The 13,971-nt window shown below is 56.1% G+C and overlaps 8 protein-coding genes across 8 annotated transcripts; 4 read left to right on the forward strand and 4 right to left on the reverse strand.

The window, feature by feature from the left end:
• Positions 1-995: 995 nt before the first annotated feature.
• LAESUDRAFT_658015 (uncharacterized protein) lies at positions 996-2,254 on the forward strand (the record flags this gene model as incomplete). Its single annotated transcript, XM_040904720.1, has 5 exons — positions 996-1,059; positions 1,133-1,413; positions 1,469-1,547; positions 1,595-1,923; positions 1,988-2,254. The coding sequence occupies 5 exons, from the start codon at positions 996-998 to the stop codon at positions 2,252-2,254; spliced, it is 1,020 nt and encodes a 339-aa protein (XP_040762026.1).
• A 202-nt stretch (positions 2,255-2,456) lies between these two features.
• On the reverse strand, positions 2,457-3,518 carry LAESUDRAFT_303324 (uncharacterized protein). Its single transcript, XM_040901899.1, has 4 exons — positions 3,246-3,518; positions 2,996-3,189; positions 2,818-2,943; positions 2,457-2,742 (listed from the first exon to the last, which is right to left on the reverse strand). The coding sequence occupies exons 1-4, from the start codon at positions 3,392-3,394 to the stop codon at positions 2,660-2,662; spliced, it is 552 nt and encodes a 183-aa protein (XP_040762027.1). The 5' UTR covers positions 3,395-3,518; the 3' UTR covers positions 2,457-2,659.
• LAESUDRAFT_303245 (uncharacterized protein) lies at positions 3,519-4,993 on the reverse strand. Its single transcript, XM_040901898.1, has 4 exons — positions 4,595-4,993; positions 4,115-4,529; positions 3,753-4,064; positions 3,519-3,700 (listed from the first exon to the last, which is right to left on the reverse strand). Exons 1-4 carry the CDS (start codon positions 4,840-4,842, stop codon positions 3,644-3,646), a joined length of 1,032 nt encoding a protein of 343 aa, XP_040762028.1. The 5' UTR covers positions 4,843-4,993; the 3' UTR covers positions 3,519-3,643.
• Positions 4,872-5,548, forward strand: LAESUDRAFT_728098 (uncharacterized protein). The gene has a single exon (XM_040909360.1). The coding sequence runs from the start codon at positions 4,967-4,969 to the stop codon at positions 5,201-5,203; it is 237 nt and encodes a 78-aa protein (XP_040762029.1). The 5' UTR covers positions 4,872-4,966; the 3' UTR covers positions 5,204-5,548.
• A 738-nt stretch (positions 5,549-6,286) lies between these two features.
• Positions 6,287-7,275, forward strand: LAESUDRAFT_302870 (uncharacterized protein). The gene has a single exon (XM_040901897.1). The coding sequence runs from the start codon at positions 6,540-6,542 to the stop codon at positions 7,233-7,235; it is 696 nt and encodes a 231-aa protein (XP_040762030.1). The 5' UTR covers positions 6,287-6,539; the 3' UTR covers positions 7,236-7,275.
• LAESUDRAFT_657988 (uncharacterized protein) lies at positions 7,244-8,173 on the reverse strand (the record flags this gene model as incomplete). The annotated part of the gene is made up of 3 exons (XM_040904718.1): positions 7,244-7,479; positions 7,538-7,948; positions 8,002-8,173. The coding sequence occupies 3 exons, from the start codon at positions 8,171-8,173 to the stop codon at positions 7,244-7,246; spliced, it is 819 nt and encodes a 272-aa protein (XP_040762031.1).
• A 925-nt stretch (positions 8,174-9,098) lies between these two features.
• Positions 9,099-10,078, forward strand: LAESUDRAFT_814164 (uncharacterized protein; the record flags this gene model as incomplete). Its single annotated transcript, XM_040914561.1, has 4 exons — positions 9,099-9,300; positions 9,359-9,428; positions 9,482-9,881; positions 9,946-10,078. Exons 1-4 carry the CDS (start codon positions 9,211-9,213, stop codon positions 10,076-10,078), a joined length of 693 nt encoding a protein of 230 aa, XP_040762032.1. The 5' UTR covers positions 9,099-9,210.
• A 354-nt stretch (positions 10,079-10,432) lies between these two features.
• On the reverse strand, positions 10,433-12,737 carry LAESUDRAFT_658076 (Pkinase-domain-containing protein; the record flags this gene model as incomplete). Its single annotated transcript, XM_040904725.1, has 10 exons — positions 10,433-11,061; positions 11,125-11,234; positions 11,287-11,399; positions 11,452-11,586; positions 11,643-11,692; positions 11,741-11,806; positions 11,857-12,150; positions 12,200-12,311; positions 12,368-12,456; positions 12,512-12,737. 10 exons carry the CDS (start codon positions 12,735-12,737, stop codon positions 10,433-10,435), a joined length of 1,824 nt encoding a protein of 607 aa, XP_040762033.1.
• Between the last annotated feature and the right edge of the window lie 1,234 nt (positions 12,738-13,971).

Raw genomic sequence — 13,971 nt, forward strand, 5'->3', positions numbered from 1 at the left:
GATAGCGAGACTATTGCTAGTGAGTATTTGAGTGCTGAAGAATCATGAAAGACTCGCCCTTATGCTCTAAGAAAACAGGCTTGCTCGTTCACAGCCATCATCATGCATGGACAAGGTTCTGCCGACTGCATCGCAATCGCGGCCCCTCGGCGCCAGAGCGCCAGAAGAAAATGTAGAGAAAATGCACGGCGAATCGGCGAAAACACGTCCCTGATATCATCCTGCTTCGACTCCCACGTCCTTTCAAACTAGGAAATTCCAAATTCCAATCCTGCGGCTCGGGTTAGCCGACTTGCTTCATTCCATCAGTACGCGCCGGAGCGAAGCGCTCCATCTCCGCATCATGACATAGCAGCATGGCTCTGGAGCCGACGGAATGAAGGAAGCATGTGGTCCATATCCGGAGGACAGCACTCAATTTGTGCATCGACTTTCCAGCATTCCCCGCCGCTACTAACGGTGTGCGAGTAAGCAGCGCCGCTGACACAGAGGGTGCCGCTCATCGTGATTTGCTTCCGCGAGCGAACGATCCCGTACACATACTGCTGCCGTCCATTGCGAAACGTAATGCATACACCGCAGCAGCAGCTCCGACCTCCGAGATCAGCAGGACAGGCCAAGGCCGAACCACGATGCATGGGCAGTAAGGCTCGGCCTGCGCTAGCGCGGGCTCTTCTGTCAAAGAGCATATGGGGTATCCCCGTTTGACACCTCTACACATGAGAGGGAAACTTTTCCCGATGACTTGAGGTCGCTGCCAGTGCATAGCCGAGGCCCGAGGCTGTCTATGAGTTACGACTGTGCCCGTCAGGCACGACCACCATCCTCCACTACGTCCATCAGACAGCAGGGCGACGACGCACACGCACTGTTTGTTTCGTCGATCGTTTGGATAGCAGGGAACTGTACATAATCCATTGATAGCCGTCGCGCCCCGGGCCTGATCTGTTCCCCTCCCTTCCCCTCCTCCCATCCTGTGAGTATCGACAACCGCGATGTCCACCAAGGTCTTCGAGCATGCCTTTTACATCGGTGGCCAGATGAGCGCCATCCTCTACGGTGCGTCCTCCAATCAATTGCCCAGGACACACAAAGACCTGATGCAGATGCCACCGATCCTAATCACCGACAGGCGTCGATCTCGTCATGTACTTCACGACGATGCAAGCGCTGCTAACAAAGTCTGACGCGCGGCGGAGCGACCGGTTCTTCACGGTGTACAGCACGATCATGCTGCTCCTGCTCACGATCGACGTGTCGACCAACGCCGTGTGGGGCGAGCAGATGTGGATAACGTTCCGTGACGAGCCCGGCGGTGTGCCCGAGTTCATCGCGACGCAGACTGCGGTGTGGTACGAGACGCTATCGTCGACGTCCGTCGTCGCGCTGATTTTCATGAGTGATGCGCTACTGGTGAGTGGCTGGGCTCTGATGCGAGTCACGGATCAACGATGAATGGCTGTCGCAGATCTACCGCTGTTTCATCCTCTGGGGATCCCGCTTGGTCATCATCGTCCTGCCAATTCTCGTCTACCTAGCCGCCTTCGGTGCGTCCCCACCCTTCCCAATCTCACGCCCACTCACGCCTCTCCAGCCCTCGCCATCTGCGAGCTCGTCTCCGCAGGTGTCCCGGGCGGAGACTTCTTCGCAGGCAAGTCCGTCAACTTTGGCGTGCCCTACTATGCGCTCTCAATCGCGCTCAACATCTGCCTCACGCTGCTCATCTGCGGGCGCCTCGTCTACCTCTCGCGCTTCGTGCGCGCCGCGATGGGCAGGGAGAGCGCGCAGCTCTACACGGGGCTCGCGTCGCTCATGATCGAGAGCGCAGCGCCGTACAGCATGCTCGGTATCATGTTCCTCGTGCCGTATGCGCGCGGGAGCGACGTCAGCATCGCGTTCGGGCAGGTGTGGGCGAAGCTCACGGTGAGTGCCCTCGTGTGCTTGTTCGTGAAGCGGGATGGGGTCTGATGCGGACACGTACCTGCAGTGTCTCTCGCCGCAGCTTATCGTCCTCCGCGTTGCGACGCGTCGCGCGTGGGACCGCACGACGATCAGCCAGGCACAGAGCATGCAGTTCGCGACGGGGGCGACGTCGACCGTGCAGCCGTCGACGGGCACGTCCAAGTCGGATAAGGAGGACGAGTTGTTGCCCATTACGTTCTCGACCGTCGGCGGGAACGGTGCAGCGCTGTTGAGCCCCGTCTCGGATCAGGGCTCTGGAAAGTGGAGCAGGAGCGGTGTTGGTGAGGTGTAGGGCGGATGGGGTCGAGGAGGATTTGTCGCTCGCTTGTTTCTTTGCTTGCTTGAGGTACCCAGACATCTTACTGTAGGCCTGTTGTACTCAGTATTCTTGATGATATCCTGCTATGATCGATATGCCTATATAACAATTTGAATGCACCCAGAGTGAGCAAAATATACACTTCGATGTTGTACATAGTAGTATCCTTCGTCGATCAAGAACACGCGAGGATCCGCAAGTAGACGAATTATATGGTACGCAGGTTCGCCACGAGCGATAGCGGGTGTGAAAGAGGCGGAGAGGTGGAGGGCGCTGGGAGGCGAAGCGTTCATGAGAGGAGGACAAATATTGGGCGAGACGACGGGCATAACGCCTATGAGTTGGTGGGGGCGCTTTCAAGAGGACCCTTGATAATCCCTATGGGAGGCCAGTCTGCTGTCCGGATATGAGTAGATACTTCTGAAGCCCGCAAGGTTGTGGATAGTTATATCCTAGGTACGCTACGGCATTGGAACGAATAGTAAGTTACGTCTAACAGCACGGATGATGTCGCCTTGAAAAACGAACCCGCTTACTATATTCTCTCCTTACCTCCCACGTAAGTGTCTTGAGCCATATCATCGCGCAAACCTTCACGATGCGAGAGAAAAGCTGAGGGTCGTCGGTGAGGCGTGTAGGCGCTTCACGAAAGAGCCGTGCATCTGTGGCTATCGAATCAGGGGCAACAGTGACTATTGAGCATGCGCGACTCACCCTTACGCGACGCTGTAACGGAACAGGCTCGCTCGCTCGCAGCCATCCTCATGCAAGGACAAGGTTCTGCGGACTGCATCGCAATCGCCGCCCTCGGCGCCAGAGCATGCATCATATGTAGAGAAACCCATGGCCACGTCGAATCGGCGAAAAACACGTCCCTGATATCATCTGCCTCTACTCGGGCCCCCATCCTTTCAAACCAGCAAATTGTAAATTCTAATCCTGCGGCTGGGATCAGCTGACTTACTTCATTCCATCAGTAAAACGCGCCGGAGTTGAAGCGAACCATCCACATCGTGGAGGCTCTGGAACCGAACGGAATGAAGTAAGCATGTGGTCCATATATCCAGAGGACAGCAATGTAGTTTGTGATTTGTGCCTTGAATGCATGCACATGATGCCCCGATCGTAGTCACTGACAGGCGTCGATCTCGTCGTATGATATACACTTTAGAGTTGTACGTAGCAGTATCCTTCGTCCATCAAGAACGCGCGAGGGTTCGCAAGTATACGAATAGTATGGTAGGGAGCTCGCCAGCGAGCAATAGCGGGTATGAAGGCTCCTGAGAGTCCATAGGTAGACAACTATACTTGCGTTAAAATGATGGCTTGCGCAGAGTCCACGGGTGCGTCTACTGCCAGAGATCACAGGTAGCGGTCCGTCACCAACGCGTGCCGGCCCCGGATGTTCATGAACGAATACTAGAAGAACCGCTCCGTCAGCCACACACCAACTCACCGCTCGCCCACTCACCTCGCTCAGATCCGGCCTCACGCCCTTGATCAGGTTCACGTACACGAGATTCGGCTCGGCGAAGAATGGGCGCAGGCCCGCAGCCTCGAGGCTCTCCCACCACGAGTTGAACCGGGCGAACGTGTGGTACCCACTGTCCGGGCGCGCGTGGAGCTCGATCTGCAGCTGGCCGATGGGGAGGACGGGCTGCGGAGGTGGGGGAGGAGGGCCGTGTGGGTGCCGTGGAGGGGGAGGGAGAGCTGAGGCGTTGGCCCGGGTGACGTGGTCGATGAAAGTAGACAGCGCAGCAAATTCCGCGCCCTCGATGTCGATCTGCGGGAGTTGGATTAGCGATACACAGGCGAGCAGCACGCGACACGCACCTTGAGCACGTCGATGAACTCGTGCCCGTTCATCTGCATGAGGCTCGCAAGCGACCACACCTGCGTGCCGTCCGCCCACACGCCGTCCTGCGGCCCCAGTGCCCACGGCGCAAAGTGCGCCCTCGCCCTCAGCTCCTCGTCCTGCTCGATCTCCGGCCCAAACGCGCGCACGCTAAAGTCGTATCCCCACACCTGGCATCCGGGCACGGCGCGCAGGAGCGCAGCCTCGAAGGAAGACTCGTTGTTCACCCCGAAAGAGTAGACGACGCATGAGGGCTGCGCTGCGAGCCGGGCGAGCCCGCAGAGCCACTTGCCGCCGTCGCCGAGGGTGCCGACGCGGTCGACGCGGTGCGGGCACTGGAAGGCGGGGATGTAGAAGTCCCAGAGGGTGTAGAAATCGTCGCGTAGTGGGAACCTGGTAGTGTACGGGAACTTAGGGTCAGCGTTAATGCGGGCGCGTAAGAAGATAAGAAAGCGCACGCCTCTACGCGCTCGGGTGTGGGCCCCCACTTGCGCACCATCATCTGACGCTCACGCAGGACCTGTTCGTAGCGTGCCTCCTCCTCCATGACTGCCCAGCGTGTTGCATCGACGCCCCTGCCTCTGCTGAAGGAGCCGCCGTGGCCATTTGGGGGGCCTGGCGGGAAGAAGCAAAAGACGAGGAGAACGCTGATGACTGTGAGGGCGGTGAGCAGCGGATGGCGGTAGAGGAAATGCTTTGGCGTCATTCTGGCTGCCTAGCGGGGTATGCAAGCGAAGGATGGAGGCCTGTTGAAGTCGGAGAGGTTGAGAACGGTGGGCTAGGGGAAATGTTAATGAGAGGAGTTGGGCGAGACGACAGGGGTAACGACGATGACTTGGCGGGGGCCCCGTTTCATGTCAGCCATGCTCGTCGTCTGCAGCGACAGCTCCGCTCACCGAGCGCTGTTTCTAGAACCCCAGTTGCGCAGCGCAAAATCCCCGGGAGACACTCGTGGTTTGCTCGAACCCTCTGAGTCGGTCTCTCGGGTATTCATGATTTTGATGTCTATCAGGTTATCAACCATGCCAGGATTGACGGCGACACGACGCGCTCAACGGAAAAAATAATGAACACTGGATTCATCCTTTCGGAATGTGACGTGAAGGCGGGGACCACCTCATCTGCGCTTCGGTGAGCTACGCGATCACTAGCACCCCTGAAAGAAGTCCAGCCGGCTTGTAATATTATTGACATACGCGATGATCAGCGTAGAACAATCGCACGCCTCACTGCCCTGCCTCTTCGCTTCATGTTTCGCCTCTTCGCTGCTCAACGCTTGCTAGCCGACTGCTAGAGCGACTACCCAGAATCGCTGCTCGTAGCAAGTTGTCCTGTCGAGACGGCACCGTTCAATCTGTAGACGCCAGCAACCAGATCTTTGCTTTCTTAAAGTTCCTGCAAGCCGGAGAATGCATATACGTTTTCCTAATCTTGCCATGCTCGGAGAATGTGAAGGCGATGATTTGTGCTTGTGGCCACTCTACCAGCCTCTCTTCCAGGCTTTATGATGAACTTGTCTTTCATCACCCACCCAGAGCTTTCGCCTCGAAGAGACTCAAAAAAGCGTGAAACGTCGCCCTCCTCAGCCTCTTTATTATCGCCATCCGAGAGGCAGCGGATCGTCGAAATAAGTTTTCGCTCCTGAGTAACAAGGCGAATTGCCCTCTCAATCGCAGGCGAAAAGGATAGCAACATAAGACACATCAAGATAGGTTCGAAAGAGTAGACGACACACGAGGGCTGCGCGGCGAGCCGGGCGAGTCCGCAGACCCACTTGCCGCCGTCGGCGAGGGTGCCGACGCGCTCGACGCGGTGCGGGCACTGGAAGGCCGGGATGTAGAAGCCCCAGAGGATGTAGAGGACGCTGCGCGACGGAAACCTGGCAGTGGATGGCATACTTCTACACTGCTCAACGCTTGCTAGCCGACTGCTATAACGATTACCCAGAACCGTTGCTCGCAGCAACTTCTCCCTTCGGGATGGCACCGTCCAACATGTAGACACCGGCAATCAGGCTTTTACTCCCTCAAAGTCCCTGCAGACCAGAGAGTGCACATCCGTCTTCCTAATGTTCAGAGACTCTGGAGAGCGTGAAGCGTCTTGCCCTTCTCAACCAGCAGATCATCGACCGCGCGGCTGGGTACCCGTGCAAGACAATTTCTGCAACTCAGCTTGCAAAGTATCTATATCTCCCTGTTGGCGAATTGCCCTCTCAATCGCAGGTGAAAAGAGTAGCTACATAAGACACATCGAGATAGTTTCAAAAACAAGTCCACAGATTCCAGTCAGAAACTAACAACGACCGACTCCCCATCAATCTGCCTTCAGACATCAAACTGGAAGTCCTCTTCCAACCCATCAAGAGCGTCCCCACCAAACTCGATCAACGCGTCCTCCTCTGCTATGGCTTTTGTCACCCCGCCAACCATACCAGCCGGCGCAGCAGCGGAAGCAGCCTTCATCCTGCCCAACCCGCCTTCTGTCCTGCTTCTTGATGCCTCGCCTGCAGCCTTTGTAGCCGGTACCAAGCGACCAGTGACGCTCTTGCTTTGCGTGGCTGTTCCTGTGGACCTTGTCGACCTCGCTGGTACGTTACCGACCGCAGCCCTACCAGAAGGTGTCGCAACGGCTGGCCTTCTAGCCGCTACTGTACTCGACTTTGTCGCACTCGAAGGAATCACTCGAGCAGCGGGCACCGCAGGCTTCCTCGCACCAGTCACGCTGCGTGCTGCCGACGCCGCAGTAGAGCGCGTGAGCCGGCTGGTCGTGCTCGTGGCAGTGCGAGTGGACGTCGTAGGCGCTGGCTTGGCAGCGCCGGCGCCGGCGCCGATGGCGGATCTGCTTGTGCTAGTGGAAGTGGCGGATGCGGAACGCGTCGGGATGGTGGTCGTCTTGGTCGTTCGCGAGGGCGCGCGGGTGGGTGGACCGCTGGTCGCTGATGGCGCGGAGGAGATGGCGGAGGGTGGGCGCGTGGGTGGCTGGGGTGTAGATGTGGGTGGCTGGGGTGTAGGTGTGGTCGTGGCATTGGACTCTGCTACGCTTGATGGAGAGAAGAAGATATCATCCTCGTCATCTGTACATAATAGTTTATCGATATGAGATGTGACTCATGAGTAGACCACTGACGTACCGAGCTCAGGAAGTTCGAGCCTTTCCCATTTAGACGGATCCGCGACGAACCCGCTCGCGAGCCATACCTCTTCCGAATCGATCTCGATCTCGATGTCCGCAGCATAGTACGCATCCACGGAGTCGTCGAACTTGGGGCAGTAAGCCATTTCCAGTAGGGTCTTACCAACCACACTGTAATCGGGCATCTCGAACGGGGGCTCGTACGGCGGGACTGCACACGAACAATCATGAAGCGCACCCGCAGAACCTATTTGCGCCAAGGCACTCACTGATCGCCGTCGGGGGCATGTACTCGATCTCATCATAGTCCTCCTCCTGCACCTCGACCTTCTCTTCCTCGGCCTCCGCCTCCGCGACGCTCACATCCCCATCGCTCACATCCCAGTGGTTCCCCGTCGTGATCGGCGTCTTGAAGCAGTTGCCCACCAGACTCGGCCGCGGCGCGCGCAGGCTCTTCCGCGCGGACGACGGGCGGAGAAGCGCCCCGGGACTGATGGCGGGCTTCGCTGGGGTGTCGTCGGCGTCGAGGAGGGACAGCTTGGCGAGCTTCCCTGTTTTGGGAGCCGGGCTTTCGAAGGGCACGGCGGGCGCGACGCGGTTGGGGAAGGGCGTCTTGTCGCCGAGCGGGCGAGCGATGCGCACCATGGGCTTGATACTGTTGCTCAAGGCCTTATGGCTCTCTACAATGGGGTCCTGTGAGAGAGAAGCTAATGCGATAGAGCAGTCAACTCACGGACGGTCAGCGGCCGACGGGGGGTTTGCAAGCTCTTGCCCTTTGCATTGACTGTCATGCTGAGGCCGTAGACGTTTTCTTGAGGACCATTCTTGCCTTTCAGGCCTCTGGCTGGGGTCTTGAATGACGGACCATCTCCATGGTTCAGATCGAGTGGGCGTGAGCTCAGCATTGCTGGGCGAAGAGAGCAGTGAGGCCGTGAACAGGAAAACGTGTGGGATCACCGCCAGACACAGTCGGGGGCGATACCAAAACAATGTATATTCTCCAGGAATCAAAAGTAGTTTTTCGTTCGTCGTGATTTGGTTTCAGAGTACAACGAATGAACAGATCAGAGAGAGTCCAGCATCAATATTGACCTACAAAAAAACAAGTCGAAGACAAGTTCGACTTCGGGCGCTTGAGAAGAACGCGGCCAGCACGTGATCGCGCTATGGGCGGCTATTAATTGCGGCCACCGCAACCATTCAGTTGGGCAAACCCATTCAGTTGGCCCCTCCCAGGCTTTCATTTCGAGGACTGCACCCGTCGATACTTCATTCACTCACGTAAATTTTATTTAGCGGGTAAAATATCGCGCCGAGGTGCGCTGAATACTTTTACACGGTGAAACGACTTCTATTAATAATGATGTTGGGCAGATCGAGGTTCTGATCAATTACTTTGCTTTCTGCCTGATCTTACTTTGATATACGAATAAGAAGACGGCCTCCCGCGAGTAACATCCTGCGATATCGCATATCTGTGCCACCCATGGAGGGATCCTCGGAATCCGCTCCATGCAACATGTGCAGCGAGAAGAGGTCTGGGTGCAAAGCTGAGCGTCGGACTCTGCACGCTCAGGCTCGAACGCGTAAGGACAAGGGCGCGAGGTCCGCTTACTTCATGCGAATGCACCCGGTTAAAATGAAGCTGAAGTCTCCGACGAGTCACGACGACTTGCGATATTTGTCCAGCTCGCCCACAGTTGCGCGACCCTGGCCTGGTGTCGAGAGAAGATCATATCCGAAATCCTCTGCGGTCGTTAGAGGATGCCGAAGGTCGGTTCTTCTCTGCCCTCGAAGGATATGGTGAGAGTGCGGGAATAAAACATATCTATGATCTTATCCGTCTGCCACTCAAGAATCTGGCTCGCTACTGGGTTTTCCTCTGACATCTCGCTGCATGTGTTGACCTCCATTCGTGCTCGATCAGCGCGTAATTGGAGGCATGGGCACTATCCCCACCGCTCACGGCGTGTTGTGCAAATCACGTCCGGCTTTGTACCATGTAGTAACAAACCTCAACGATTGCCCAGATGTATGTGACCTCTTTTCCAGTGACCCTGTGCAGCCACTGACAATTTTGCGCGATATAGGATGACTTATCTCCTGATGAACTGAACGTACTATGGTATAAATATGTAAATGAGAATGGGGCAATCAGTCGTACGCGTTTACTGGCTTGACTGCATGTTATATTCACCTTGTCCTCAATTTAGCCTTCGATGATGCCGAATGCTCTCCGTCGCCTGGCTCTGACTCTGCATCCTGCAGCGTCTCCTCCCCATCCACCGATGCATCCTCCCCATCCACATACGCGTCCTCCTCGTTCATCGATACGTCTTCCCCGCCCCCCGACGCGTCGAGCGACATCCGAGCTCCCATCCCCAAGCCGCAAGATGCCACCACCTTCGACTTCCAACCCGCACCCATCATGTACTCCGTATCCACTGGAGAGCTGCTCGGCGTCCCCAAGCTCGCCGATCCCACTCACATCCCGCGCATGAGACGCATCTACACGGGCACTGGCAAGCCCGCCGCCTGCGCGTTCTGCCGCAAGCGCAAAATCGCGTGCAGCCGCGCTTCCGCGGGCTCGGGCTCAGGCGACAGCTCGTGTTCGTAAGTATATAAATCTCTCTTTGTGGATGCGCGGGCGTGCTGATGGTGGGCGGCGGTGATGCAGGGCATGCGAGCAGCGCGAGCAGACGTGCGTCATGCCGGAACCGCGCCGCAAAAAGCTGCAATTCCAGCAGGTCCACTGTGCGTGGGATGAGTCCCGGCATGCTGTGACCACACTTAAGGCTTCTTCGAAATGAGGTATCAGTGCGATTTTATCTCTTATTACGTCTTGCTCTGCTTTCAGTGTGCTCTCGCAATCCCATCTGCATCTGCTTTGTCTGTGATCCCGCACGTCCGTACCTGCTGTGTGTCGCTTGCTTTATCGCTGTAGCTATTGCTGTCCATCGTATATACAAACGCATTCATTGTTCTCAGAGATGTAATCTATAACAACGTGTGCAGAAACCCAAAAAAGGCGCGAAATGACTATATTACAGCAGATAGAATGCAGACGTGAAAACACCCCAAGATAGATACAATCACCATCAAAGCAGATCTTACATTTAGCAATAGAGCTTCGATTCGCAAGAAACAATGATCGACCATCACCTTCATCGGCGGCTCGTCTTGGCCGGCGAAGCATGCAGCCTCGCAGACCTGCGTACACCCCTCGGGCTCATCGACGCACTCGCCTCCACCTTCTTTCGATCCACCTTTGCCCGCTTCAAGCGTTCAGCCGCGCCCTCATCGCCCACCTCGTGCTGGCGCACAGCCGTGTACCTCGCGCCCCTTGGGGGCGCGAACGGGACCGTCGCCTCAGACGCTCCGTCGCTGTCCTCCTCCGGGACCGCCGCAAGCACATCCACGCCCGGTATAGGCTCTCCGATGGGCTCCTTCGGAAGCGCCTCCTCTTGTTGCGAGAGGATCAGCGCGCGCCGCTGCAGCGGCTGGCTGTGCGGATAAGCGCCGGGGATGTCGCCGAACTGCGATCCCGTGACCTCGAACGTCTCCTCCTCCATCGGCTCGTCCTGTGCTTTGTCGTTGTCGTCGTCGTTGGCGGTGACGGTGTGCATGGAGGCGTCGTCGGCAATGACAGGCTTCGGGGAGGCGGTCCTCTCGCGATGTTGGTGTCTCGCGACGATGCGCTCGAGCTCGAGCCAGGGGTGCTCGAGGGCGGCTGCGGCGGTCATGCGTCGTGCGGGATCTCTCTCCACGAGGCGACGGATGAACCTCTCCGCGACTGTATATAGAGGTGGATTTGAGTGTCATGCTGCAGGAGAGAGAAGGAATGGCGAAGGCTTACGCTCGCTCGAGCAACACTCTCGGAATGTGATCCAGTCGACTTCTCGCCGCATGACACGGTCGCGCAGGTGGCCTTCGTTGTCGTCCGGGAAAGCGCTCTGGCCCGTAAGCCTACCTCTGGGGTCAATAGTGCACGCGCGTGTACGGGATGAGGGGCGCTCACATGCAGAAGACGATCACGCCCATGCTCCAGCTGTCGACGACGAGGTCGTATCCGTTCTCGTTCTCCTGCAGGACAACCTCAGGTGCAAGGTACGCGGGAGTGCCACACATCGTCTGTAGTTGCGTTGTACGTGAGCCGAGCCAGACATACGAGCGAAGAACTTACCCTCAGGTCAGAGTACGTGTTCGCGACCTTCGCGAGGCCAAAGTCTGCGACCTTCACATTCGGGAGTGGACTGTCTGTCAGGAGAACGTTCTCAGGCTTTAGATCGCGATGCGCGATGCCTTTGCTGTGGATGTACTGATGGGAGATCGCATGAGAGATGCACGACCGAACCATACATGAGGGACACGCACCGCAAGCGCATCACACAACTGGTACGCGAAATGCTTAGATATCTGCTCGCCTATGGGGCGTCAGCCAATACTAGATGCCGTGACGGGTTTCAACTCACTCAGTCTTTGTCGCGTAACGATGTAGTCGAGCAGATCGCCACCAGTAACGTACTCCAAGACCAGATCTGCATTGATCAATCAGTGTGTTTCCTCATCTGACCTCCTGCGGACTCACTGATCGTGTACTCCTCGAAGAACACTTCCTTCATCTTGCAGATGTTTGGGTGATCGAGCGATTCTAGGATGCTGATCTCGCGGTCGTATTTTGCATCGTCTCCTGCGTTCAACACAGAGTTCTGGCGCAGCTGCTTCCGTTGCATCGTCTTGATGGCGTACCACGCGCCAGTAGGACGATGGATAGCCTTCCAGACTGTGGCGAAGCATCCTCTACCCAGTTCCGTGTGCAACTGATAGAATGCGTTCATGCCAGAAGTGGGAATGCCGCCCGCCATATGTCTGAATACGAATCCTGGAATAAAGGTCAGATCTTTGCGATGTAGAAATCGAATGGGACATACGGAAGTCTTCGGCCGGGTTCTTTGCAGGCTGCATCGAAGAGGACCCGAACGAAATTTCGTTGCCATCGTATATGATGTGGCGAAGGCCTCTGCCTATCAGGTTTCCGTTGATCTAGCCATACGCCACACTGAACACCCGATCGAGTGATCTGAAACGTATGAACGCACGAATGTTCCGTTGCTCGAGAGATCCTCTACCACAATGGCAGCAGAATGTGTCTCTTTCTCGTCCCATGAGATTCGACAATGGTGATTACCTGCGCCACACTTTTGATGAGCGCGGTCAAGGAAGTGCGAGAGCATTGCACTTACTGATCTTCTTGGCGGGAAGAACGATGTTGTTATCCGTGGGATTGCGGCCGACGGTATAAAGCTTTTTGTTCTTGTTAAAGTCGATGCGTCGGAGGGTGTTGCTGCAAGGTATAAGGCAGCCCCAGAGGTGCTCGTCTATAGGATTGAATGCAGGTTGCGAGGCGGGCTGCGTTTGGGTGGCGGCTTGGGTAGACTGCGTATGTTCTTCACCTCCTTCAGTGATCATAGGCTCTCCAGCGGGATATATGGGCTCCTCCAGCATCTTGGCGATAGGTATTGTGTTGGCTGCAGAAAAACATCAATAATTCGTTACTTTCGGCACGTAATGAGACGTCAATTACTGTGTTCTCGGCGCGGGAAAGTGTAACAGAGACGAAAGGTGTTGAGATGTAGGGGGAGGACAATGGTTCTCCGAGATCAATGCACAAGGATAGCTCGCAAAGGTTTGCGGGGAGCCACACGAGTCGTAACCGGGAGTTGTGACAAAGGTTACAATGTGGCGCGCGACAATATATGCGAAAACGCGTAAGGTTGTGGCTCCGCGATGCAGGCGAGGAGTTGCGCAGGTGTGCGGTGGAAAAGCGATAGGAGATGGGTGCGGATAGAGGGACGCTGTTAATCTACAAAGCAGAGCCTCCGCACGGTCGACGCTGGGCGCCTCTTTGACTCTGGCCACGGCGCGGTTCGCATTGATCGTTAGTCAGCAAGGAGCCCATTTTGGGAGATTATCCTCTCACCGCCGGTTCACATATATGCGTCAAGTCTCCTGCTGTCCCGGCTCGTCGAGATTCAGCATTGTGCGGATGGATCCTCCCGCGCTTGCGCCTCGGTCTGGCGGGACACTGATGAACGGCGGCGGCGGCGAGGAAGACGACTCAGAGACCAAGTGATGCGGGGATGACAAAACGAGGAGAGGAGAGTCTGTGGATCAGGCTACATACGGCTGGTCTATATATCTTTTACTCTGCGACGACAGTTAATCTACGCATCTCGTTTTATGTTATGGTGGCCAGCGACATGCAGGAGGCTTTTCAGATGCCCACTTGAAGTCCCCTGTGCATCGATTCTGAGAAACGAAGCTCACATATTTTCGCGCCGAGAAGCTGCATTTTTACGTCTGTGATCACTGGCCACTACGGAGGGGTGATATTTTCTCTCAGAGTAAGCCAATAAATACCTCATTGATATCTCTCTTCGCTATGTGGTCATTGTGGTGTGTAAAATAATAATCTTCATCCGATAATTGACAGATCGTGTTTCATCCCCAACTTCTTCACCTTTGCGTGTTTCTACTTGAAACGTTACTCGAGTCGGAAATCAAGCTGCGGATGGCTGTGTTGCGCTTGCCATCAATAATATGTCTGTCACCACGGGAGCGATTCGTCAAAGCAGCTGTGCTTTGCTTCAAAGCAACATCAAGATGCAGTTCTCTGCAGATTCTCTTCTAGACCCATCGAGAG

This window comes from Laetiporus sulphureus (genome assembly GCF_001632365.1).
Source record: "Laetiporus sulphureus 93-53 unplaced genomic scaffold LAESUscaffold_33, whole genome shotgun sequence".
In the NCBI taxonomy this organism is placed as follows: Eukaryota; Fungi; Basidiomycota; class Agaricomycetes; order Polyporales; family Laetiporaceae; genus Laetiporus; species Laetiporus sulphureus.

Bases quoted from the DNA above. Each gene is read 5' to 3' on its own strand.
- LAESUDRAFT_303324 (XM_040901899.1), bottom strand. From the start codon at position 3,394: ATGTGCATGCATTCAAGGCACAAATCACAAACTACATTGCTGTCCTCT. The intron at 3,190-3,245 runs GTAAGTCAGCTG...CTGGTTTGAAAG, and splicing joins CGTTTTACTGATGGAATGAA to GATGGGGGCCCGAGTAGAGG. The intron at 2,743-2,817 runs GTAAGCGGGTTC...CCAATGCCGTAG, and splicing joins GGAGGTAAGGAGAGAATATA to CGTACCTAGGATATAACTAT.
- LAESUDRAFT_303245 (XM_040901898.1), bottom strand. From the start codon at position 4,842: ATGACGCCAAAGCATTTCCTCTACCGCCATCCGCTGCTCACCGCCCTC. The intron at 4,530-4,594 runs GTGCGCTTTCTT...GTACACTACCAG, and splicing joins ACACCCGAGCGCGTAGAGGC to GTTCCCACTACGCGACGATT. The intron at 3,701-3,752 runs GTGAGTGGGCGA...CGGTTCTTCTAG, and splicing joins TGAGGCCGGATCTGAGCGAG to TATTCGTTCATGAACATCCG.
- LAESUDRAFT_728098 (XM_040909360.1), top strand. From the start codon at position 4,967: ATGACTTGGCGGGGGCCCCGTTTCATGTCAGCCATGCTCGTCGTCTGC.
- LAESUDRAFT_302870 (XM_040901897.1), top strand. From the start codon at position 6,540: ATGGCTTTTGTCACCCCGCCAACCATACCAGCCGGCGCAGCAGCGGAA.